The sequence below is a fragment of the Pectinophora gossypiella genome, chromosome Z (genome assembly GCF_024362695.1).
Source record: "Pectinophora gossypiella chromosome Z, ilPecGoss1.1, whole genome shotgun sequence".
NCBI lineage: Eukaryota > Metazoa > Arthropoda > Insecta > Lepidoptera > Gelechiidae > Pectinophora > Pectinophora gossypiella.
In genome coordinates this window covers 21,474,922-21,502,379 of record NC_065433.1, presented here as the reverse complement: position 1 = coordinate 21,502,379, position 27,458 = coordinate 21,474,922, and the positions used below count along the sequence as shown (strand labels likewise).

Sequence of the window (27,458 nt, the reverse complement as noted above, 5' to 3'; positions counted from 1 at the left end):
GTGTCAAGTAGCAATCAACTTTTGTTTTTCATTGTCAAAAACAAAAGTTGAATGTTATTATAACTTTTAATTATTAATCCAAACTATCAAACCTGAAATGGTGCATTGAGTCTGTTCTTGACATCCAGTCTATAGCTGAGATAAGCAGTCTTGTCAGAGGTATTGGTGTTTTTCAGGCGAAGAATCTCATAGACACGTCGAGTCTGCTTTTTGTTTATTTTGTACTTGCTACAAGCTTGATTGGCCATCTCCGTAGAAAAGCTAAAATAGCAAAAATAATTAAATTTATAGGGAATGTTTCAATTATCAAAAATTTAAAATATATAGTAACCTATATGATAATATTTTTTCTTACCCTTGAAATATCTTTGCAGGCTGGAAAGCTGGTAGTGACTGACAGTTCTTGGCATCTACATAATCCCTAATTCTTTGAAAGTCTTCTGAAGGGTCTTCCACAGTAATATCAACTACTTCTGGGAGAGTTACAAAATGGGAATAAATAGTCTGGAAAAATGATGAACATCATTAAAATGAGAAGTCTTAAGAAATCTTACTTAATGAATACAGATCAAGTAATACCTGCAAAAGATGTGCACACACCCCCATTTTACGGAATGGAGGTAGAACAAGTACTTGTGACACACGGGGACGAATGTGGTGGGGGTATGCATAGTACCGGTATACTGTAGCATATCCTGCTGTTGCATATCGCCATCCACCTTCCTCTGACTGGTATTTCTCGTACCTGTGTGATTACGGTGATTAACGAGTTGAAGTGTTCACACTTCCTAATTAATAAAGAAAAATGTAATACTCACACTGTAAAGAATGTCCACTGGTCATCATCAACGTCTATGAATGAAGCAGCATCAACATACCACAACAGGAACGTCTGCAGACGTTGATGGAAGGACAGGAAGTTTGAAGTGGATGTTTCAGTATAATAAACTTCAAATGTACGTTTATCTTCACCATCACCTGCATTCATATTGAATGAATGTACTTTTAATAATAGAAAAATGATTGATTTTACTTTGTTAAACTTTTCAGAAAAATATAATTGGTAGGTACTTCAAAATTTAACATTTGGTAATCATGAGCATCACTCACGACAGAAACATATTGTGAATTTACTTACGTGGTGTAACTGTAAATGCATATAACAACCGCCCATAAGGTGTAAAAGATTCATCCTTTTTCAACAAAGACACAAATTGATCTAAGTTGGTGGTGTAACCCGGTGCCAAAACTTTTTTTAGAGCTCCTTCTACGTCATCCGCTTTCAATCCCTCAGATTTACTTGGTTCAATCTAACAACAAAATGTCCACTAATTAATATAGTTACAGATGAATCAGTGGTGGACATCCACATTAACAAAACATGAGATTATTGTATCAACAATTCCAATTGAGTGAATAATAACATTGGAACAAACCTTATCCGTGTATTCAATGCCCAGATATGTTTGAAGGCTTCCTGCACTGTAATACAAACGAATCTGCAAATCTGAATAGCCAAATATATTTTCGTTCTCCCCGAACACTTGGTGACACATTTCTGGGGCGAAACTACAATCATCTTTCTCAATATCCTCTGCAGACCTCACTGAAAAAAGAGGAAGGTTATGAGATTTTATTATGCCACACAAAATGGAAGTTGTGCAAATGTTACTCACCTAATTTAATCTCCATCACCTCATTACCGTCCACTACTAAATGGCACAGAGCGTCAGTCATTTCGAAAAGTAGAAATATAGTACAAAATCAATAATAATACGAAATTTTAATTCGCGTAATGAGTTCCCGCGCAAAATGTGCAAATGTATGACCAACGTTTTTTTACAGTACAGCGACTGGATTGATCCCGCCTTTTTATAGTAAAACACTCAATTATTCGTAAATACGTGGTCGAAAATACGAAATAAAATATTTTTTATCGAAGAAACGTAAGACACAATGTTATTTTATCATTAAAATAGTTTTCAAGTTTCATTTTCTATCCTACTATCAAGCTGTGAAAGAATGAAGTGAAGTAAGCTAATAATACCGTGCGTGACTGCCAAAGTCAAATTATAAAAAGGAGTCCGGTTAATGTACATCCACGTAATGTACGACCTGATAATCCGTGTACATAACAATGTACACGGAATACGTGCGTGTACAATCCATGGTCGGGAAATATTGGCTGCGAATTATCAGTCCGTACACGGATTGCCCATCCGTGTAATGTACATCCAAATAATTGGAAGCCAAGATGGCGGCCACCTATTCTATCAGCCAATCAGGGGTCAGTATCATAGACACAAAACTCCATTGCTATGCGTCGTTTTAATTAGTTAACCGTGTAGCTACATTAGGCAATTTTTTATTATCATAATGTTAGACAAGGACAAAATATAGGCCCAATAGTGCCCTCAGCTTTATTTGTTGAAACCGACCACATTATATGGCTTTTTGGCGGGAACGGAAACGGTACGGATACGAAATGGTGTTTAATGGTCGCATTAAGTTAGTCGGAAAACATTGGCGATAGTTTTATTATATCTGAATATTTAATAAACGAAGTGTACCTACCTATTTTCGCTTCGTTCCAACAAGCCGCTTCATTACTTATTAATTCGTTTCTTTAATTCGGACTTTTTTTTTGTTTCTTTAATTAGTTTATGCGGACTTTTGAGTTAATTCGTTTGGGGTTCGGAGTAGGAGTCTACTCCGAGGTTGGGGGCTTAGGTTTCATCATCATCACCTTTCATCTTTACATTAATCATCAAGAAAAAAAATACGTAAGACATGGCTGTATGGGCATAGTTCCCTTTGCCTTACCCTTTGGGGAAAACCAAAACAAATAACAATAACTTCAACCCAAATTCTGTCGCATCTATAATAAAATACAATAATTAACTTAATTTTATTGAATAAAAAGCCCAAAACTGATAAATTCCTCACAAAGTAAACGGTCAAGAGATGTTGAGACAATCTAAACTTGTAACATAAAGAGGAATTTATTTATATATCCACTACTATTACTTTGAGATTATTTTGTTGAATACGAAATGAGTTGAGAGCATTTAGGTATGTAATGAGTATTATTATAATATAATGTTACAAGATAAGTGACATCTTCAAAATTAGCTCATATAGGTACTAACCCTTTTTAGTAAATAGAAGAAACTACTGAACCATGTTGGCTATTTAAAAAGCCAGTTACTTAACTTGATAACGACATTTCAAATATGTGATGCAGATAATGTTATTCAAATTAACAATCTCTTTTCAGTTCTGACGATCAAGAAGGAATATCACACAGGATTCATCATCATGCAAATGTTGAGGTTATGCTGCTCTACATCATACGTACTAAAGAAATAAATAAAAAGAATTAACGAAAATAACATAAGTGTGAGAGTAGAATCTGTGACGCCAACTAAAGTAATACATGAACAGTGTCTTCACCTATAATTAATAAATAATGTACTAGTGGAAATGAGACGTTGGTTTTTATAATTGGAAGTGGAATTTTATAATTATTTTCGATTCATCATCATCATCAGCCCATTAACGTTCCCACTGCTGGAGCACGGGCCTTCCCTACAGAGTGATAGGGAGATCGGGCAATAAACCATCACGCGGGCCCAGTGCAGATTGATGGTTATTATCAACTGCTAATGCAGCCGGGACCAATGGCTTAACATGCCTTCCGAAGCACAGAGGAGCTCGAGATGAAAACTTTTTTTTTTTTGTGGTTCGATTATGTTGAATAAATTAATCTTTAATCTCAAACATCTTTTTTAACTACTCTCCCAGTAATAATTTTTGGGTAGTGACAAGAATTGAGAAAAGTATGCTGCAATATATTATAATAGTTTAAACATATCAAAAGAATGAATGAATATCAACAGAGTTTTTAAACAAATGCCAAAAGTAAGTAGGCAAGTACATCAAACCATCTAAATCAGTGATCATATATGTTTGAGAAAGTTAAACAAATGTATCATAATAGAAAGTGGAATTCCATTGTCTCCGCTCACCTCGGTGGAAAGTTTAGCATTCAATTATTACTATCAATGATGGTTAGCCACACCTTTTTAAAGTAATATTATTGTCGCTATGCCCTCTCCCTAAATTAGAAAGAAAGAAAGAAACGTTTATTATAAAGGGACACCACAGTAACAAATATAAAATAAATAACAAATATTGTCCTGTTTAAGGACACGTAACTAAAAGAAAACACAAATTGCAACGTAATGGTTTACTCTTCGGTAACAGACTGACGGTACAAAAGGACACTTTTTAGCAAATCAATTGCGGTCTACCCTCAGATACCACAATTCCCTCCACCCTTAGTCTAAACATAACAAAACTACAGCTAATACAAGAGAATCATAACTTATATCTAACGTTTTTGTTCCTAGTAGAGCGTACTGGACGATTGGTGTATGTGTGGGCTGTATTTGCATCAGTGACAGTTCCTTCTGGTTGGAGTGGCTCATCTGCAGGGAGCCTTGCTGCCTGGTGTCCGCCATCAACATCTCTCTCCACCCTCAGATTCGTATCAGGTTCCGCTATTTGTGGCGCACTGGTTGTGTCAGCTAAAGCTTCCGGTGATGGTGGGTCTACGTCCGGCATTGACTGGAATGAGTCATTCTCCCCCGACTCGCTCGGGTACAGTTGATCCTCGCAGTGTTCTGTGGGACTGCCACGTGTAGGTATCTTCACATTATTAATATTTATCTTAGAAAATATGCATGAGGGTGATTGTAAATAAAAAACAAATAAAGCAGTCTTAATGTAACAACCGTGTTTGATTGACGCACCGACTCCAATGATCTTTGACATGGCGCAGTCGGTAGGATATTTTAAATAAATTCGCGTGTTAGCGGGGAACAGTTGAACTACTGCATGTCGGGTGACAGTGACAGTGAACAATTTGAGGATTCAAGTGAAGCAATCGAGGATTTATCGTGTACAATGGAGTCAATTTTGCACCCGCCGCCACCATTTCTATACGAGAACAATTTAATTAACGTCACATCAGGAAACTTGAGTGCAGAGTGGTCAAAATGGAAAAAATCGTTTTATATCTATTACGAAGCATGTGAGTTGTCGAAAAAACCCGAGAAGGCACAAATAAACATATTACTACATATAATCGGAGACAAATGCCGGGAGGTATGTGAACAATTCACCGGAGAATTTAAGACAGTTAAGGAGTTACTAAGCAAATTCGACACATATTTTATACCGAAAAAAAATCTGGCAGTTGAAAGGCAAAAGTTTTTCAAGAGGGATCAAAGAGATTTGGAGTCGACAGAACAATACATTTTTGAGCTGAAGAAAATAGCGGGTACATGTGAATTTAGTAATCTGCAAGATGATCTAGTTTGCAGCCGATTTATATGTGGTATTACAGATATAGGTCTCTCTGAACGATTATTAAGGGAACCCGATATAACTTTACAAAAAGCGCTGGATATTTCCCGCTTGGCGGAAATGTCTAGAATGCAAGCAATAAATATAAAATCAGAAAAAAATGAACAACACGTACACGAAATATCACAAAACCAAAACAGCGACGAAGTAAAAACTGATGGTGATGTATACCTAGTCAACCGTCGGCCACGGCCGTTTCAATCTCGTACACAGCGGCCGCCACTCACACCGATGCGTTACAACACGACGAACCGAACAAACGCGCAGCAAATAAATAAGTCAGCGTGGAATAGTGCTACGTCATCGTCGTCTCATGGACCATCAAACAAAAGTCAAATGAGCACGAACAAAAGTTGCTGGAATTGTGGACGAATCCACAGGAGATTGGAGTGTCCAGCCTATGGTATGCGGTGTAATAAGTGCAATCGTATGAATCATTTCGCGAGAATGTGCAGGGCGGGCCGTCAAGTGTATGCGGTGCAGGAGGACTCCACCGATCAGGTAATATGTAACAATAAATCAAAGGGTGATTGGACAGTAGAATTAGAAATCAATAATAATCGTATTTGTTTTAAATTGGATACTGGAGCCGACGTGAATGTGTTGCCGAAAAATTGTTTAACGCGTATAAATGTATCACAAGATAGTCTAACACAAACTTCGCTTAAATTAAGCGGTTATTCTGGTGCAAACATTAAGGTCGTGGGTAAAATATACTTAAAAACTATGTATAAGGATGTTACATATTTTTTAGAATTCATAGTAGCTGATGTAGATTCGACGCCAGTTTTAAGCAAACACACATGTGAAGAGTTGCAATTAATTAAACGCATTATGGCAGTGTCACAGTCGAATGAATCAGAAAATATATTAAATGAATATCCGGACGTCTTTGTGGGCATGGGATGTTTGCCAGGAGAATATCAAATACGGATAAAAAATGATGTGTGTCCGGTGGTACATGCACCTAGGAAGTTACCAATAGCATTGAGGGATCAGATTAAGAATAAGCTAATAGAGATGGAAAATGAGGGTATTATTGCGAAGGTTGAGGGACCCACAGATTGGGTTAATAGTATGACCGTAGTCAAAAAACCCAATGGGGATTTACGTATTTGCCTAGACCCCCGGGACCTAAACAAAGCAATTCGACGCGAACATTTTAAATTACCAACTTTTAGCGAAATAACTGCAAACCTAGTAGGCGCAAAATATTTCAGTACCCTAGATGCAAAGCAAGGATTTTGGCAAATAAAATTGAGTCCTGAAAGTACCGATTTATGTACCTTCAATACAGTGTTTGGCCGATATAAGTTCCTGCGCATGCCGTACGGAATATCATCCGCGTCAGAAATATTCCATAAACGCTTATACGAACACTTCGACGATATAGAGGGCGTTGTATTGTTTGTTGACGACTTATTAATCTACGGGCCGACTAAGGAAGTTCACGATCAAAGATTAAGAACTGTGTTGAAAAGATGCGAAGACATTAATATAAAATTAAACAAGCTCAAGTGCAAAATCGGTTTGACAGAGATAAAATACCTAGGACACAAAATCAGCGTAGACGGTATTCGACCGGATGATTCGCATGTTACCGCCATAAATGATATGCCTACTCCAAAAAATTGCAAAGACGTCGAAAGATTTTTGGGCTTAGTAACATACGTTGGAAATTTTATCCCGGGTCTGTCAGAAAAAACAACTTTATTACGAGAGTTAATAAAGAAGGACGTCGAGTGGTACTGGGACAGTGCACATGAACAATGTTTTCAGTCTATAAAAAAATGTCTAATTAGCCCCCCTGTTCTACAGTATTACGATTTAAATAAACCAATTACTATATCTGTAGATGCGAGTAAGAATGGCCTAGGCGCGTGTTTAATGCAAAACAACTTACCGGTTTGTTACGCATCAAGGTCATTAACAAAAACAGAACAGTCGTATGCACAAATCGAAAAAGAGCTTTATGCATGTGTTTTCGCCTGTGAAAAGTTTTACACTTATATATATGGACGCACGGATGTAATAATCGAAACCGATCATAAACCTCTTGTTCATATTATTAAAAAACCTTTAGCCAGCGCGCCAGCGCGCCTTCAAAGAATGTTAATGAGATTGCAACCGTATACGTTTGAATTGGTATACAAACCAGGAAAGTACCTATACATAGCGGATGCGTTATCACGAGCAACGGCGCCTAGCGCAGACATATATATGCCGCCCCGCGACTACCTCGATGCGCAAGCGCAGGTTTGTGCCATTGCAGCCAATAACACATTGACCGATACACACTTCATAAAAATTCAACAATGCACAAAGCAAGACCCGGAAATGCAAAAACTAATGAAAAATATAAAACGAGGTTGGCCAAATGAAAAGAAAGAAGTCGATTATTGTTTGCGAACGTATTGGGATGTAAGGGACGAGTTGGTTGTGAATTTTGGAATAATTTGGAAAGGTGATAGGGTGGTCATACCAAAATGCATGCGATATGACATGCTAAAGAAAATTCACATTAGTCATCTGGGCATAGATAAATGTAAACTAAGAGCGCGGGAGATTATGTACTGGCCGAACATGAACGCACACTTGGAAGACTATCTCTCGCACTGCCAGGCGTGTTTGACGTATAGGAAGCAAAACAGTAAAGAGCCGCTCATACCACATGAAATACCCGACAGACCTTGGTGCAAGGTGGGCACGGACATATTTCACGTAGGTAGCCAGTCGTATCTCATAGTCGTTGACTACTACAGTAAATACGTTGAAATTGCGAAACTTTACTCATTAACATCAGCAAATGTAATAAACGCATTAAAAAATATTTTTAGCAGGCTAGGAATACCGGAAATCGTCATGTCGGATAATGGACCAGAGTTTTCGTCCGACTCATTCAAAACATTTTCAGCGGATTGGAGTTTTCAACATATCACGTCTTCACCTAGATATCCTCAGTCGAACGGTCAGGTTGAACGAGCAATTCAAACCATAAAAAATATAATAAAAAAAACCACATTTGAAAGAACAGATACAAATTTGGCTATCTTAGAATATTTAAATACTCCAGTTAGCAAGGACATAGTTTCTCCGGCAGAATTATTGCACAACAGGAAACTCCGAAGTATCGTTCCATGCAAACCATCCATATTAAAACCAAATATACAGAAAAACTACACAAAGGAACTAAAGTTGCGACAAAAACAGCAAAAAATCTATCATGACAGGGGTTCTAAACAATTAAAACCATTAATACCAGGACAACTCGTAAAAGTTAGGTTAAACAATCATTGGATTCCGGGAACAGTTAAAAAAGCAATAGGACCTAGGTCATATTACATTAACATGGCAAACGGGAATGTTATAAGACGAAATAGAAAACACCTGATAATAGACTCGAATAGACGATGTGAATCAACAGTCAACACTCATTACGATGACATAACAATAGGGCCCGCACTCCCCGCCTCCTGCGCATCGGCCGGCTCCAGCAATCCGGTTTCGCAATCAGCTGATCATGGCTCACAACCTAATGATTATTGTTATCGTACTCGTTCCGGCAGGACAGTGCGGCCTCCTGATCGGTGGGGACACTCGCCCGCTGCACACCCTACAAGTACGTTAGCGCAATGATGTTACAAGAAGGAAGGTGTACACCATATTATTATACATATTTTATTTCAATCAATTATGATATTATTAGCTAAAACTAAAAAAAGTTATCAATCTCAAATACCTAAGATTGTAGTTAATTTATGCAATATTAAAATAAATATTATAATGGGTGATAAAATGTTAATTTAATAGATAATTTAAATATAATTGGGATTGCTGTACTTTATACAATAAATAAATAAGAATGTAAAAAATAAATAAACAAACAATAAATATATAATGTATACGTAAATGTAGGATACAGTACCTATTTCTAAGTAATAGGAATTAGTAATTGCATTTGCTTTGAAAATATTAATTATTCAATAAAATATTATTATCATAGTGCATGTGATCTTTACCATTTATTTTGTAATATAAATTAAGTTTGTTTACTCGCTTAAATTATACACAGTGTAACTTAAGGCTTGAGTTTTATAAACAGTGTACCTAATTTCTTTATTTATACTTAATTAATTAATTTAATAATTTTATACTTGTCAATACATTGCTCAGAAAACTTATACATGTAATAAGTAAATGCTTGAGAATAGATGCAATTGAATAAGTGTTAACTTGATGAAAGTTATGTAGGTAATTGTTTATTATTATTTTTAATGAGGGGATTGTAGGTATCTTCACATTATTAATATTTATCTTAGAAAATATGCATGAGGGTGATTGTAAATAAAAAACAAATAAAGCAGTCTTAATGTAACAACCGTGTTTGATTGACGCACCGACTCCAATGATCTTTGACACCACGTATGCCTTGCTCTTCAATTTGGGGAGTAATGTCTTCCTCCGCCGTGTCATCGAGTTCGGTTAACTCACCACAGCAGCTTATTTCGTCTGGGTCACTAGATGCATCCGCCCCTTTATATGGTAATAATTGATCTATATGTTTCTTTATGTCCATGTTTAAATCTGGTACTCTCACTAGGTACATTCTATCTCCTAATTTTCTTTTTATACGTCCATATTTCCAGGTATGTTTATTTCCATTATTGTAAAATTGTTTGATCAAAACTTTGTCACCTTCGCAAAACATTGTTTTCCGATGGCCTCCGTAGTACTTAAACTGTAAGGTCTGTTTAATGTTAACATTATTCTTAGCTGCGGATGCTAACGATTTTGACGTATTATCCGTGCTCTCTTTACGAGAGTCGGGAACCCGCAGCAAATCGAATCGACAGTGCAATGGCCTGCCCAGCATCAACTGTGCTGGTGAAAAACCTGTAGTGCAGTGGGTCGAATTTCTGTAGTCAAATAAGAAGTTATTTAATTTTTTGTTAATTGCTCTTACCGTCGCGTTTTCTTGTATTATTATTTTTACTGCTTTTTTCACCGTTTTTACAGTATTTTCTGCCTGTCCGTTTGATGCTGGGTGATATGGTGCAATTGTTAAATGTTTAATCAAATTTAAAGTACAAAATTCCTCAAACTGCCGAGAACAAAAATTTGTTGCGTTGTCGGTAACCAAAGTGCGCACCAAGCCGAAACGACTAAACATTTCCTCTATTTTTTCTATGACAGCTTCACTATCTGTTTTCACCATCATAAAACACTCAACCCACTTTGAATGCGCATCTACTGCTATTAAATACTGCCTACCCCCTAACGAAAACATATCTAAATGTACACGTTCCCATGGCTTCGCTGGGAACGGCCACGGCGCGAGCGGGGAGCGGGGAGGTGCACTACGTAATGAATTACAAATACTGCACGAACCGATCTTTTGCACTATGTGTTCATCTATATGTGGCCACCACATCCTAGACCTAGCTTCTGCTTTAGTACGTACCACCCCAAAATGTGATTTATGTAATTCATTTAATAACTGTTCCCGAAAAATAGAAGGTATCACTATTTTGTGCCCACGCATAATAACTTCCTGTTCCACAGATAATTCTAAACGACATGCGAAATAAGGTTTTATTTCTTGGTCCGTTATTTTATTTGGCCAGCCATTCATTATAAATTTTTTTACTTCGCTCAGTACCGCGTCATTTCCAATTTCTTTTCTTATATCCTCTACCGTTATTGGCTTCAATATTGAATCATTAATATAATTTACGTATAACAAGTCATCACGATCTAAGCTATTTACCTCGTTTGCATAATTAATCAACTCCACAGAGCGTGACAAAAAATCCGCCACGTTGTCTTCACTTTTCACATATTCAATGTTAAAATTGTACGCCGATAAAAACAAAGCGTAACGTTGAAGACGATTTGCTGCCATCTCAGGCACTCCTTTTTTTGAACCAAAAATCGACAGAAGCGGTTTATGGTCAGTCCGTAATGTAAAAGGCACAGTACGACCATACAAATAATGATGGAACTTTTTAATTGCGAAAATAATAGATGCCGCCTCTTTCTGTATCTGCGCATAGTTTATTTCTGCCTTGTTCAATGAACGTGACGCATACGCAACTACGCGCTCGGTGCCGTCGGGCTGTCGCTGCGCCAGTACGGCGCCGAGCCCGGCCGGGCCCGCGTCCGCCGTCACCACCGTCGGCAGCTCCGGCGAGTAGTGCGCCAGCACGCGCTCTGACGACATCTCGCGCTTAATCTCATCAAATGCACGTTGCTGTGACTCACCCCAATGCCATTCCTCACCCTTTTTTAACAATAAATGGAGTGGACTAAGGACACTAGAGGTGTTTGGTACGAAACATCTATAATAATTTATCATCCCTAAGAAAGACTTTAATTCAGTAACGTTCTTCGGACATCTACTCCTTAAAATAGCCTCCACCTTGTTTTTAGACTTGTGCAAGCCGTTACTATCTATCAGAAAACCCAAATACTCCACAGATTTTCTAAATAATTCACACTTATCTTGTTTCAAACGCAACCCTGCCTCTTGTAATCTCAATAGAACCTGTTCCAGCCTTTTTAAATGTATTTCCCTAGTAGGTCCAGTCACTAAAATGTCATCGAGAAAAATACAAGTTCCTTCTATATCCGCCAGTAATTGTTCCATTGTCCTTTGAAAAATAAAAGGAGCATTTGCCAGCCCGAAAACTAAACGGTTATAACAAAATAAACCCTTATGTGTATTTATACAAGTTAAGTGTTTACTTTCTCCCAACTCCAACTGATTATACGCCCTAGACAAGTCCAATTTTGAAAATTCCACTCCACCGTGTAATTTCGCAAATAAATCGTCAATCTGCGGAATCGGATAATTGTCCATTTTTAAAACTTTATTTAACGTAACAGAAAAATCTCCGCAAATTCTCACATTTCCGTCGGAGCGTAAAACCGGAACACTAGGCGTCGCGACCTCGGAATGTTCTACCTTCTCTAAAATACCTAACTCCAGTAAACGCTTTAGCTCACTCTCCACTTTACCTTTTAAAGCTAAAGGTACCGGACGAGACTTAAAAAACTTCAACTGTGCATCGGGCTGAATTTTTAAATCAATCTTATATTTATTAAATTTCCCTAATTCATTACTAAACAAAATTGAGAACTTTTCTTTCAACATATCACTCAAGTGATCCCTACTTTGCTTCAAATTATTGCAACTCACACTACATAACTGTAAATTAAATGCACTAATAAAATCCCTCCCTAATAATGCCGGCTGATTATTTTCTGTGTTTATAACAAATAATCTAATCGGCTTAGTGCGGCCTTCAAAAGTTACCGGCAACGTAATACAACCTAACGGGGATATCTTGCTCCCATTATAACAATTCAAAACAACATTGCTCGACCTAATGCTATGTTTACTTTTAAAACAAGAATCATATGTTCCGACTGGCAAAACCGAAACAGCACTACCGCTATCTATCTCACAATAGATACCTACTCCGCTTATCGAAACCATTTGCCGCATAGGCTCGCCGTTTATGCATTCTATATTATATAATTTCACATTACCTTCAATGGTGTCGCCGCCGTCATCCGCAGCTAAGAAATAATTATTGGTTTTTACACTCGTTTTACATACGCGTTGTAGATGCCCTACCCTATTACACTTCTTACATGTATAATCAGAGAAACGACATTGCTCTTTCGCGTGATTTTTGTAACCGCACACTTCACAACATTTTAAACCAGCACTATTACGCGAAGGGTTATGATTTGGCGCGCCGCCGCCGCCGCCGCTGATATCACCGCCGCGGCGCCTAGCGCCGCCGGGCGCAGACGCCGAGCTTCCACCGCCGCGCATCGCGAACACGTCATGCGCCTGCGATGCTGCCGGTGCCTCGCCGCGAGCTGTTTGCATTGCAAGCCGCGCACACCGCACGTTCTGCGCTAATTCCAACGCTTTGTTAAACGTCAGAGTATTGATGTCCTCTGCAAATAATTTCTCCTTTTCTTTTGTATTCTCCAGTCCGAGAATAAATCGATCTCTTAGTGCAGTCTCCAATTCAGAGTTAAACCCGCAAAACTGCGCTAAGCTACGCACTCGCGCCGCCCATTCTGCTAAGTCTTCTCCCACACGTTGTTCTGCTTTGTAGAACTTATATCTCTCGGCGAAAGAACTTCTTTTCGATCGAAAATGATCATCCAATTTCTTCAATAACGCCTTGTACTCTAAGTCCTCCACAGACTTAGGAAAAGCCAAATCCCTTACGACGCGGTAGGTGTCTTCCACCAACGCAGTGAGCAGCAGTGCCCGTCGTCTTACTCCAGCTTTATCAACTTCTTCCGTTATGTTATTTGCTGTGCAATATTGAATAAAACGACTTTTAAAAATACTCCACTCCTGTGCGCGATGGTCAAACGCGAGAATGCCACCGAATAAACCATTACTAGCCATGATTCTAGAAATTACACTTGCACTACACAATTCCTCGCTACACAACACTGTAACACGCGTGAATAAGTACTCGTCGCCAAATATGTCCTGTTTAAGGACACGTAACTAAAAGAAAACACAAATTGCAACGTAATGGTTTACTCTTCGGTAACAGACTGACGGTACAAAAGGACACTTTTTAGCAAATCAATTGCGGTCTACCCTCAGATACCACAAATATATAATATAAAAACTAATAGCTAACATAATTAGCACTCCTAATTTGGTGAATATAAATCTATTTAAAAGAAAAATAATAGTAACTAGTACAAGCTTATAGTTATGTATAATTTATACCTCTTCGAGAGCATAGCAGAACAGATTAAGCAGATTAATACTGTGGTGCTACTGCTAGTTTCATGGGACGGCACATGAAGTACAAAAATAAAGATATTTAATATTCAACATAATATAGGAAGTTATTTACTATATTTATTTTTAGTGTACAAACTACAAACAACCTGGGATAGATGTTTGGAAATAGGTTACGCCGGTGAGGATATGGTTTGGACATGGTGATTTAAAACTGTCGGGATAGAATGGCACATGAAGTACAGAATACAGATACTTATTTTATTTTATTTATTTATAGATCACTTACAGCTATGTACATTATAACATTTAGTTAGAACATAATTAAACAAAGTAAAACAGTACTTATGTGTAGTGTAAGCCTATTACTTATATTAGATATACTATGCGAAATTGTTTGATTAAAAGGTACAAAAAAACCACCATATGCTCCGTATGCTAAAACAATAATTATAATATTTCAATATGTAAATAAATATGTTTATTTTAGTGTTTGAGCATAATCGCACAGTCTAATGAGAATATAATTCACTATGTGTTATTAGGTACTTGGAGTCATACTTCCAAGTATTGCAAGTATTGGATTGGAAACAAATTTACGAGTAGTTGGCATAGGATGGCACATAAGTACAGAATAGACAGGTTTTGACTTGATATAGGAATTTATTTGAAATAAATGACATATACACACAATTAAAATTGACCACATGATCAAATTATTCAAATAATAATATTAAGGAATGAAAAATAATGTTAAGTGTTCAATAATAATTTGTCTATTTGCTATTTAATCTAAATCATCTGTGTGGGATTTTTTCAAAAGCGAACATTTAATTAATTATACAGCATTTTTGAAAATTTCAACATTGCATTGCAAATTTATCACATCATTAAAATAAAATAAAAAAACCAACAGTTGAAACGAAAACTATCAAACAAACTTTTGACTAATTAACTTATTTGCCTATCATTTTATTTAATCTTCTTATCGTGTGATTTGTGAAGTGAAATACCTACCAGCCTCATCAATCCTGGTGTCAGGGTTACGATTGAGCCGCCAAAAACCCTGACATGGCTCCTGTAACAATTACTCACTTACATCAGTAAATAGTAACCAACCAGGACTAACGGCTTAACGTGCTTTCCGAGTCACGGATCATCTTACTTTCGGACAATCAGGTGATCAGCCTGTAATGTCCTAACCAAACTAGGGATCGCAAAGTGTTTTTTTGGGTTTTGAACCCGGGGCTCCCAATCGTACGATAGAAGAAGATATCAGAATTCTGTACCGTCGGTGAAAAGTAATACAACTCGAGTTGTATCACTTTTGAGTTATTAGCACACACTTCATGTTCAAAAAAATCTCTTTCTTTCTGTCTAATTCTCGTAACTGTAGCTATTATAAATACGGTGATAATTTTTGTGTTCAGTGATATAAGTACTGTTTGTGAAGGATTCATGCTGTTATAACACGTGTAACGTAATTCATCTTAACTTGTATTAAAGTGAAATGAAGATTTTCATTAAATATTTTGGTGTAAGTAAATGTAACTCAACATATATTAAAATACACGCAATCCTTGAATTCTCACGGTCCGTGTTTAATGATATAATTTTAGTTGTAACATCAAACACCAAATTTGTTTTTTCGTGAAAAGTAATATAAATTAATATATATCAAAATATTTCAGAAAATACGATCTTGGATATCAATAACGTGTCGTGTATAATGATACATACAAGTTCGATTCCATGCGCCACCAGTGTGTATCCTAGGGTGACCTCCGCATAAACCTGTCTATGGGAAGACATTTTGTCTAGAGCCACAGCAAACCATATCTGATCCGCATTGCGAATGGGTATAGGTTAAGTTAGTACTTCAGACCAAACCGTGTTTTTTCTCTTTCTGCTATAGCCACCTTGTAGTACTTAATTACAGTACCTCAATAAGTTGTGGGTCCTGATCATGGCGTCGTTATCACCATGGTAGGGTTAGTCAAGAGGTATTTGAGATTTGTCATAACTGTCGTTAGTCTCCTTCCCTTAGCTCGAAGCATAGCTGTTTTACATAGTTTTCTTGATTACATGCAGGTTAAGCGGTGGCAGATTGAACGCTGCCTTCATTGCTAAGGAGGTTGTAGACGTGAAATAATGGCTCCAAATATTATCGAGCTCCAATTAATATGCAAGCCATTCAATACACGCTGGTTAGATCTTTGATGTAAGCGCCGGTAGTGGTATTTTTGAACCTACACAGCCGTAGATGATCGTACATACTTTTGGGTTTAAGGTCCTACTGGGATCCAGCTCGGCATCGGCAGCATCGGGATCTGCCACATCTTCTCAAGAGAAGATTACCAGTTTCTCAAACACGTTGAATGGTGTAAATTTGTCGAGCTACCTCATTTTTATAAACGGAATAACTACTCTGAACTCTTGAGCACCACCAGTAATATTTTTTCTGTATTTTGATTACATAAGAGAGAATTATGCACAGGACTGTGAAAAATGGAAAGAGGAAGGGGAGGCCTTTGCACAGCAGTGGGATCTTGTAGGATAGATTAGATTAGAATAAATAATTGGCAACACCACGGGCACAACCCCTTAATTAAACCAGGTCACAAAGTTTGTAAAAATCCCAGGAGGTATTTGAGCTTCTGAAAGGAGTTAGTAGGCTTACATAGTCAATAAAAGCACGCATAATGGACCACTTGCGTTTATGCGGAAAACTGAGCCCATTAAAATAACATTACATATGAGACATTCGAGTATTCATTGAGTCAAGTCAGGGGCCTATGGCGGCTCAGTTATAACCACCAGGGTTGATGGGGTTGGTAATTCACCTCACAATCCACACGATAGAAGATGAGACATTTGCCCATACATGTTGTGTCGACCCCACCTAGAGTGAGATAAGGGCAGGAGGATGATGATGATATAGTGGAAAGTTTGCCCACTACACAATAGTGGTCCATATGCGAGGATACGCGGAAAGTCCCCCACGTGTGCTTACGTGTAGAGTTTTGCGGAAACGAGCTCATTTAGCTTAACCATAACAGACCCCTACCCTAACCTACCCTGAGGATAGCCCTGTGTAACCTATAGGTTTGGAGGTGAACCAATGATCTTCATTTTCACTACCTATTCTTATCGTCGACATTGATTCGACTCCGTTTATCGTTTTGTCAATGTTGCGGGCTCCCATTAGACCGGGAATTTTGATAATTCGAAATATAGAATGTTACTTTACCTTAGGGGATTTTGATTGTGGAATGAGTTGTGATCTTTTAAATAGTTTCAGCAGGAAAGAAGTAACACTTACCGGTTTGTGTGATTTTGGTTTAAATGTACGTAGGTACATCACCTTTATCTTCAGGCCATACTGCCAGGCTAGCCCGAAACATTCCTAATGACCAGTCTTAATATGATTCCTCTTACCTTCATTTGTTAGGAGTGGAAATATTATCATAATTGAATTTGTAAAATTTTGACTGCAAAAATGACCCAAAAGTGGTTTTGATTAGGGGCGTAGTGTAGTGGACAAAATGTGTTTGTAGTGAGCAGCAGTGGTGGTTTTGACTGGTTATTTATGAGTTTTAAGAGTTTTCATAACAAAAATATCTTATTATCGCGACCTTACACTATATATACGTGTACCATCTTTATATGTATTTATTACTAGAAATTCGTAAAAACATGTATCATTTTACACAATAAAACCGAAAAAATAAGTCATGTTAAACCACTTGACACAAATTCGTTATACTTTATCGTTTGTGTCAATTGATATAAGTTACGTTTCTTTACTTTTTAAAGAAAATAAATAGAATTTTGCCTTTCTACAACTTTATGAAATAAACTTTCTTCCAAGACATTTTGTTTTTTGTAGAATAAGACTGTAAAATTATTAATTGAAATATGATATATCAACGATGACTTTTGTATAGTTATGTGTGTAAAAAGGTATAACTAGACTTGTATCAATTTACACAGTATAAAAGTTGGTGTCAACTGATACATGTAATTTATTTTGATCCTCTACCATTTCTGTTTAGGTTCTAAATATTAGAAAAGAAACCTTCCATCATCACCTATCGACACATCTAACTTCTGTTCCATTATTCCTTATAAGTCGCGAGCTAGAATGTTTGTAACTTTAAACTCGATTTTCTCAAAACTTGAATTTTGGACTTGTATTACTTTTCACCGACGGTCAAAGACCTTGTATATTCTATACAAGGTCTTTGCCGACGGTACAGAATTTTCCTTTTATTCTACTCGCATAATAATTTAATAATATGGCTCAGAACAATAACTAAAGCATAGAAGGAAGGCTAAAATAAGAATTCAGAAACTATAAACCGGCTCTCTTCTAGCTTACGACACAAACTATGAGTGAGAAAAGGACAAATGATTCGCTCTTTGCTTCATTTTTTCCGAGGTTGTCACAACATGAAATGTCATTTGGACCTATTGGACTCATTTTAACTCGGCCAAATACATAGTAACATACATAAGAAGATTTTACTTATATTTACCGAACTATTTGACACGGTCGCGTCAACTGTGTTTACGAGTGTCTTGTGTTCAGATTGTTTTAAGTGATAATTTAACAATATTTTTCCAAATAAATAGAAAGAAACTTTTATTTATATCAAATAATTGAGTGTCTCGACTGTGTGACATTATGTCTTGTGTGGTATGGGGCTGCAGCTCACATTCAGGAAGAAAAGAAAATAGCCAACAACTTCTGTCGTTTCATCGGTAAGTTTTTTGTAATTTTCTAGTGAAATGTGAACTGCTGAACAATTTTAGGAAAGTAATATGTTTTGCTGAATAGATTTGTAGCATAAAATATTTGAGATATCCATTATATTATACGTTTCATCGATGAATACGGAATTGATTTGAGGTTATGTTGATTGTCCATAGTGATGTACTAAAATTATCGATACTTTTAATTTTTAGATTTCCTGTAGACGATAACAAAGAGAAAGAATGGATAATTCGCATTAATAGACGAAATTGGATTCCAAATAAGTACAGCCGTATTTGCTCGAAACATTTTACTGCGGATTCATTTATGTGTGTTCCTAATTCAAAGTGGAGGCGTCTTCGAGACGATGCTATTCCTACATTGAACATTATAGATCAGACAGATGAAATGGTGTTTAAATTTAAATTTCAGCCTAGCCTGCATCATCTCACTGCTGGATAGATAGATAAGATATTTGTATCATGTTATCACAACACGTTTATACTATCTATCATTCAACTACATATTATTATGTACTTAATAAACTTAGTATATATATACTAAGTCTGTAGTTGTTTTATGTCTAAACAATTATGAGTTGTACACGTTTTATATAAGTAAATTATTATTATCTTTGATTTCAGATATTAAATCCAAAAGTGTCGACTGGATTTACATGAAAAGGTATATCAAATAATTTTCTTTTTTTATATTTTTAACATGATATACATATATAGAGTGTATAATTCAACCAGCTGCACAATGCACTTAAATCAGATATATTTTACTTTTATTTTTATAGATTATTTTGTACATATACTATTTTAACATTATTATTAAACTTTATTTCAGTCAGTTCAAGAAGACGAGATGAAAAATTTAAAAGAAAAGCTGAACAAGTCCCGCCTCAAGATCAAACGACTTAATGAAAAAAAAAAAACAATGTGACAGGGTGTCACAAAGACAGTTTCTAAGCAAATTGACACTGTTTAGAAATTAATAAATTTGTATTTATTGTAAATATAATGTACATAATTAATAACGTGTGAAATAAATACTTGCTAATGAACAGATTTACGATCTAATTTATATTTCATTTTACCTCCTTTTCTTATTTACTCCTACTCCAACACTCCAGGTTGATACGAACTGCGCCCAATAAAGAATGTAATGAATGTTATAGATTTGTGTAAGCGACTTAGATAAATCTTGACTAAACCTTCCTTTACAAATACAAATATACTTTATTGCACACAACATACAATACTTACAAGTTTTGCACGAAAGATACAGTACACCACCTACCTACCTTTTACTTTCCCTTTCTGTTCTCTTATGAATACTTGTATGCCGTATTTTTTTAAGTATAATGCTATATCTAGTAGGTACGAGTATGGTAATCCTAGTATTGAAACAGCTTGTAGCCCTAGTAAAGACCGCCATTTTATGTTTACAGAGTGGCACGTTTTTTCTGTAGGTATTTCCAGTCCATACTCTTTTCTATGTTAAATATATAAATAAATATAACACATGACTTGGCTGTATGGGCTATGATCCCTTTGCCTGTCCTACGGACAAAATAACCAAAAAAAAAAAAAAAATCTTTTCTATGTCTATGGCGTGACCCCATCGGGCCTCTTACCGTCTGTGCGGCTTAGACCCGGCGGCGGCGGTTCCAATTTGCACGGCACGTCGATCGACACCAGTGCACGGCGGATGACATCATAAATAAATTCGAATATTACAAAATACTTACCGATGAAACGATAACAGTTGGCTATTTTCTTTCCTTCCTGAATGTGAGCTGCAGCTCCAAACTAATATAAACCAGACAATATAATCCAAAAATGGTTAGATACTTACCTATCAGAGACAGAGTCTCCTTTCATCAAGAAGAAGATAATTGCATCCTACAAAAAGAAATCTTGTAAAAAAAATTTATCGACATTAATTGTAAGTAAATTTAATTTTATCGACATATTACTAAAGTGAAACCCAACACTAGGCAATGAAAAACTTGTGACAACCTACGAAATTACGAAACAATTTTTGTATATGCGTCTTTGTCTAACATTACGCCGGTTCCGTAAGATAAAGTAGAGCAGAATTATAGAGTTCTGTTGCTATTTTAGCCTTCCTTCTATGCTTTAGTTATTGTTCTGAGTAATATGGTGTATAGTAGTGTTGCCGCGATAGTGCCCTATCGATAGTTTTCGATCGAACTATCGATAGTTTTGTACGATCGATAGGGTCCTTAATTCCGATAGTATTGTAAAAAAAATCCCATCCACTCATTTAACAGTTTTTTTTTAGTATCGATGCTATCGTTGCTTATCAATAATAGTTAAATAGTATCGCCAAAAACGTGTTATCGATAGGCCTATCCGTTGGGTAGATGATTTATCAAAATAATAATATTAAATTAATATCCCTAACTTGAAATTTAACAGTTCTAATTTAAAAAAAAAGGTACCGCCTGTCTGACCTTCCAACCCCCGAAGGGAAAACCAGCACCAAAGACCAAGTATTAGAATCATTGAAATACTTGGTCCTTGGTTGCGAGAATTTCGATTAGTGTTGCCGATCGATAGACAACTATCCTATATATTAAGATATATGTAGAAGTGAGGATCGCGACCACAGGTTATGGTTTTCCACTTGGTACGGCTATATGCTGCGTGCACCGCCCTCTGTATGCTGCCGCCCACCGTCTTCTTCACGATGTCAGATCACCTCGTAGGCGCCCTTCCTCGCGCACGTTTGCCTTTGCCATCTATTTGCCCAAAGATGATCTGCTTCTCCAGAATGTGCTTCGGAGACCGCATAATATGTCCGAAGAAGCTTAGGGCACGATTCCGGCATATTGAGGAGAGCCGCGTCGTGATCTTGAGCTCTTTTAATATGGACTCATTCGTACACGTAAAAAGCCTTAAATTACCAAGTAGAGAAAGTCCGGCATGAGGTGAGCACGAAGTTTTGAAGACAGGAGTGATTGTATTAGATTTCCTCCTGAGCAGTTGCACTACAAATTTAGTGATGAAGAGGTGAGTGATCGAAAAAATATGTCATAGAAGAACTTGTAGACATCATATTAATCTGAGTTACTTGTATTAATCAGATTTTTTACAAATTTTCAGGCAATACTTGACAGAAACCTTAAGTGGGATGACATAATTATAAAGAAAATCAATAAGAGGATGAACTCTTTTAATGTTTATAAAACAATAGTATGGAAGAATTTTGATGCATCTTGGAGCAATGGCAACATGTAAGCATATTCCTAGTTAAAAATATATTTAAGTGAGTGTTGCTCGTTGTAAGTGGATTTCCTTTACGGCTGATTAGGCTCAGGCCTAGGACGGCCAGATATGAGGAACGGCTAATCCTGTTTTTTTCTCTAATGTGGTTTGTAAGATCAATGACCAACCTCATCAACCTGCTGCTGTGACTATTCGGGTGTCCCAGACTAAAGGCCCTTGACGTAGCTTACTTATCTAATGAAATGCCTATGTAGGTACTTAAGTAATTAGTAACGGAGTCAAGACTCTCTTTGTGAATTTGCCTGTTATGTATGAAACCGTTTATCATGCCAGTCATAGTAACTAAACACATAACGGCCTCCGTGGTCTAGTAGTTGAACGTTGTGCTCACAATCCAGAGGTCCCGGGTTCGAATCCTGGTGGAGAAAAATTAGCTTTGTATTCCTTGTTTTGCTAGGACATTACAGGCTGAACACCTGATTGTCCAAATGTAAGATGATCAGTGCTTCAGAAGGCATGTTAAGCTGTTGGTCTTGGTTACTACTTACTAGGCGGACCCTTGGCGGCTCAATAATAACCCAGACACCAGGGTTGATAAGGTTGGTAATCCATCTCATAACTCACATGATAGAAGAAGAATAGTAACTAAGGAAGGGATCTTCTTCAGTATTATAATGGGCTAGGTAATGGACTCCAATGCGGGTTGGTGGAGGTGTTTTTACGGTGTTTTTCTTTTTTGGAGCAGCATGGTGGAGTATGCTCCATACCCCCTCTGGTTGATTGAGGGGAGGCCTGTGCCCAGCAGTGGGATGTATATAGGCTGTTTATGTATGTATGTAGGTAACGGACTGGTATCTATCTTAAAAAACTGACTGCATGTTGTCTTGATTTATTAAAGTTTAGAGAGATGGAAGTGTATACAGCATTTTTAATATTTGTTTTCTCTTCAGATTTGGGAGTTGTGAGTGACAACGAGCAGATTACATAACAATGGGAGGATAACAAGGGCCTTAACTGAAAAAACTGGTGAATGTTCCCAAATAAACCTCACAGATGTAGAAGAAACACAAAATAAATTTGTTTATTTATTTTATTTCTGTTCCCTACTAAACTAGTAATAAAACATACTTTTTACAAATACTTTTTGATTGTATTTTATTTATAACATCAAAACTTGCACAGAAAAAAGAAATATTTATATTTGTGATGGGTTGCTTATCTGTCACCACTCTGGTCATTATGTCCATCACAAGAGGCTGCAGTTGGTCTTCTTGGTAGTGCTTGGCTCAGTCCATCCTGGTATGGTGGTGTGACTATGTATGTATGTACAGCACCACAATGGTAGGTATGTATGTAAGTATTTTTTATACTCCTGGGTTCTTCTTTTTTTATTCGTCACCATCTAAAACAAGTATAATGCTTAGATAATTATTCTAATAAGAAACAAACATAAATAGCCTATTTATTATGTCCCACTGCTGGGCATAGGCATCCCTTAAATCAACTGGAGGGGGTACGAAGCATACTATATGCTGCTCGACTGCAGATTAGTGACGGTGTTTGGCCTAAATAGCCCGGGAATAACTGCTTGACGTGCCTTCTGAAGCACAGAATCATCTGACTTCTTTAGACAATTGGATGATTCAAGCCTGCAATTTCCTATCCATACAAAGGACCTTGACAGCCTCAAAGTGATTTTGACTATGTCCCCATTGGGTATCAGACCCGGATCTCCAGATTGTGAGCTATGGTTAGAGAACCATTAGACCAAGGAGGCTGTTATATATATAACTCATAGGTAGACAGATTTGCATTCATATTTAATGTACTTACATACCTGAGAGAATATTAGGGATCCATGTCACAGACATCTTTTTTGTTATTGGTGGCTCATAATTACAATTCAGGATGCAGTGGCTATTAGGACTACTTGCAAACGTCAAAGTCAAAGATTTATCACCTGAAATAAAAAAGGATTATTTAGAATACATACATACATCAATTCATGCTTACATTTCCTAATGGGTTGGACAGAAACAAATATAATGATCAGAAGGATGTAAACAAAAAATGTGGGTTCCGTCACATTCCCAGTACATTTAGCATGCCATGATATTCGTGGAAACTGAGATAAAGCAGTAAAGAGCTTGTAAAAGAAGTTTTTTAGCCCACCTTTTGTTACTGCTAACTGGTGATTTTGTTTGGTTCACATCATAAAGTATTTTGAAATAATCTAAAGGAATAAACCAACAAGTAAGGTATCTACCCAGAGCGGGATCAAGTGTATTTTGCTTACATTTACAATTATTTTCTATTATACATAACATAATAATATGATACCTATAAACTTTGTAACAACTGCACACCAACTTTCAATACTCAAGATAATACAATTACATACTTGCAAGTAAAACACTAGGAAAATGCACAACTTAAACTGCAAAATAGTACTAATTATTCATATTATTTTAGTTCTAATAAACTTTGTACTCTTTTAGGAATGATACTGTGCAATCAATCTAATTCTACAAACTTTATAATAAAAGAATATCAAGCCAATTCTTTTATTCTATTTTGCCAGAAACTCTCTTCAAGTAACATTTACAAAGAGCATCCTTATAGATGACGGCTTGAATTTCTGGGCTTTTAGCAGCGACTATTCCCGTCCCACCACCATAACGTCCCCCCCATTTTCCACAACTACCTTCTCAGGGGTATTGCAGATCTCTCCCAGGTCATCCTTAGAGCTCTCCAGCTGGACACCGGGAGTCAACTGGATCAAGCCAGGGTTGGAGGGTTGTAACCTTCTTTTGGCAAACAAACCCTGTGATCAAGTCTGGATACTTTTCAGCCATTTGACTGTAGCTACTGAGTACTCCGATGTAATTAGATTTCCCTGAAAAAGCATAAAATTTACATTAGACTACTCTTTTTCAAAGTTCATTATATCATAATTTTACATTGAAAACACAAATTGGTTCAACAAATCAGTTTAAATTACCTCACAACTCATTTCCGCCACCAAGAAAACACCTCTACTGACGCCATTACTAGATCCATTAAGAACCTTCAGAATACCCTCTCCAGGCAAGGAATGAACAGTCACACAGTCTGCCCACTCTCCAATCTTGTAAACACCCTTTAAATATTGCTGTAGAACAGTATTGCCAATATCAGCAAATTTACAGTCCTCCAGTATTAAAAAGTTAAGCTGTGCTACCAATTGTTTCAAACTGCTTATAAAATCCTCTGAAAAATCTTCTATAATATCCACATGGGTTTTCACTAAGCAGATATGTTCGCCAACTTTTTCTAACAGGTCAAGGATTTTCGCTGTGTGTTGTTGTTTTGTTAGTCAACGGACAAACATAAATTGGTTTTCTTAGAAGCCATTATGGTGAATAGCTGCTTCACAATGGGTGGCTAGCTCTGATCTATCTTCATATCTATGTAAAAGCCATTCGGTTTACTAGTTGTACTGCAAAAGAAAAAGCAAATAAAATTTATGTAAATACTGATACACAACACGAAGGCTATTAATGTTATCTAGGTATTAACATTATATAATCTCCACAAACATCACAAGAAATAAGCAAACATAATAAATTTCTTAGACAACTTGTTTAAATAAATTTAAATTGTGATAATTACCTGTTGAAGGAGCTTTAGTACCTTTCAGGTAATCATGGACTTTAGTGGCTATTTCTTGATTGATCTATTTTTTTATTTGCCAACAATATCTCAATCAAACCAGACAAAGAAATAGAGATTTAACTTGGACATTATTTTCAAGATTCTCTTTCCGTCCCTGTTCTCTATCGAGAATCACAATTGCCTCATTGGATACTAAACCCTCATTATGCAGATTTTTTACAGTTTCCATCACACTGGAACCAGAAGTGATCACATCTTCAATGATAAGGCACTTTTGACCAACTCTATAATGGCCCTCTATTATTTTTTTGGTACCGTAAGACTTGGCTTCTTTTCTCCTCATCAACATAGGCTTTGTGGCTTGAACGCTCAACAAGGTCGCGACCGGTAATGCAGTGTACGGCACTCCACACAGATGATCGCATTTACTGTCTTTTACAGCGAACTCATATAGATTGCTATATGTAGATATTAAGTCCTAGAAAGAGTAACCAATTTTAAACCGTATACATAATAGACTAGAATACCATCCACATGTAATCATAATGTACAAAATTGGGTATGATTTCTTACCATAACAGCCGGATAGCTGACTATAACCCTCAAGTCCAAGTAGGTACACCGGTGTCTTTATGCCGATCTTCGTCATAAATTCACCAAATTTCACAGCATCTATATTGAACAGCTTAAGCGCTAGTTCTTGAAGTTTATTATTGTATACCATTTTTATTATTATATCAATTTAAACTAAATTAAAATGGAATAGAAGAGGAACACGTGTGAACAGAATCCTCAGGTAGATTATGGTAAATGCACAGACCAAGTAGAGATGCTAGGATGCTACGCATCAGGCGGAAATGTTCCATTAAAAAAAACCTCTGTTGAAATTGCACTTATAGAACATGACAGCTCTTTTTTTTAAATTGATTTGCCTTGGAAGTTAGTAGCTTTGGGACTTTTTGGCGGGAAACGGGAACGGGACAGTTGCTTTCTTCATTGAATAATCTAAATAATTAATACGAAATGGTGTTTTGTGGTTAATGATCGCATTAAGTTAGTCGGAAGACATTCGCGAGTGTTATTATATCGGAGTATTCAATAAACAAAGTGTATCTGCCTATTTTCGCTTCGTGGCAGGAAGCCGCTTCATAACTCGAAAGTTTATGCGGACTTTTGAGTTAATTCGTTTGGGGTTCGGAGTAGGAGTCTACTTCGAGGGTGGGGGCTTAGGTTTCATCATCATCACCTTTCATCATTTCATTAATCTATTTTTCAATTTGACATGGCTGTATGGGCATAGTTCCCTTTGCCTTACCCTTCGGGGAAAACCAAAATAAAAAAATAGTAGCTTTGTAGCAATTTTAGCCTTTTTCAGCCTAAATCGCCTCCCCTTTTCACCCTATAAAATTTATTTATTTTCAATTGGAAGGGGAATTTGAACATGATGAGTAGTGCTATTTATTATTTTATTTTTTAATGGATTGTTTTTTTGGATCTCATGTAATCAGAGTACATTCTTGCACAAATTGATGTCAGATTTTTTTCGTGACAATCACCCGCTTTCTTTATC

At 36.7% G+C, this 27,458-nt stretch overlaps 1 protein-coding gene, 3 long non-coding RNA genes and 1 pseudogene across 5 annotated transcripts in view; 3 read left to right on the top strand and 2 right to left on the bottom strand.

Annotated features, from left to right (window-relative positions):
• Window positions 1-27,458, bottom strand: part of LOC126380644 (histone acetyltransferase type B catalytic subunit) — a 30,406-nt gene that overhangs the window by 713 nt on the left and 2,235 nt on the right. Inside the window, exons 1-7 of one of the 2 annotated variants that reach the window (XM_050030200.1) lie at window positions 1,677-2,043; window positions 1,437-1,606; window positions 1,139-1,310; window positions 819-978; window positions 580-745; window positions 356-504; window positions 93-261 (exon numbers count right to left, since the gene is read on the bottom strand). In XM_050030200.1, the coding sequence (XP_049886157.1) occupies window positions 93-261; window positions 356-504; window positions 580-745; window positions 819-978; window positions 1,139-1,310; window positions 1,437-1,606; window positions 1,677-1,737 (1,047 nt within the window). In that variant the 5' untranslated portion in view covers window positions 1,738-2,043. Of the gene's footprint in view, window positions 1-92; window positions 262-355; window positions 505-579; window positions 746-818; window positions 979-1,138; window positions 1,311-1,436; window positions 1,607-1,676; window positions 2,044-27,458 lie in introns of those variants that run through there. The other variant, XM_050030201.1, reaches the window with a different exon arrangement.
• On the top strand, window positions 2,730-3,487 carry LOC126380667 (uncharacterized). Its single transcript, XR_007568497.1, has 2 exons — window positions 2,730-3,072; window positions 3,278-3,487. It is a non-coding gene; the product is annotated as an uncharacterized LOC126380667 (long non-coding RNA).
• On the top strand, window positions 18,803-20,124 carry LOC126380675 (uncharacterized). Its single transcript, XR_007568506.1, has 3 exons — window positions 18,803-18,982; window positions 19,619-19,658; window positions 19,827-20,124. It is a non-coding gene; the product is annotated as an uncharacterized LOC126380675 (long non-coding RNA).
• Window positions 21,773-23,374, top strand: LOC126380669 (uncharacterized). Its single transcript, XR_007568498.1, has 3 exons — window positions 21,773-22,018; window positions 22,112-22,242; window positions 23,185-23,374. It is a non-coding gene; the product is annotated as an uncharacterized LOC126380669 (long non-coding RNA).
• On the bottom strand, window positions 23,311-26,691 carry LOC126380638 (uridine 5'-monophosphate synthase-like; annotated as a pseudogene).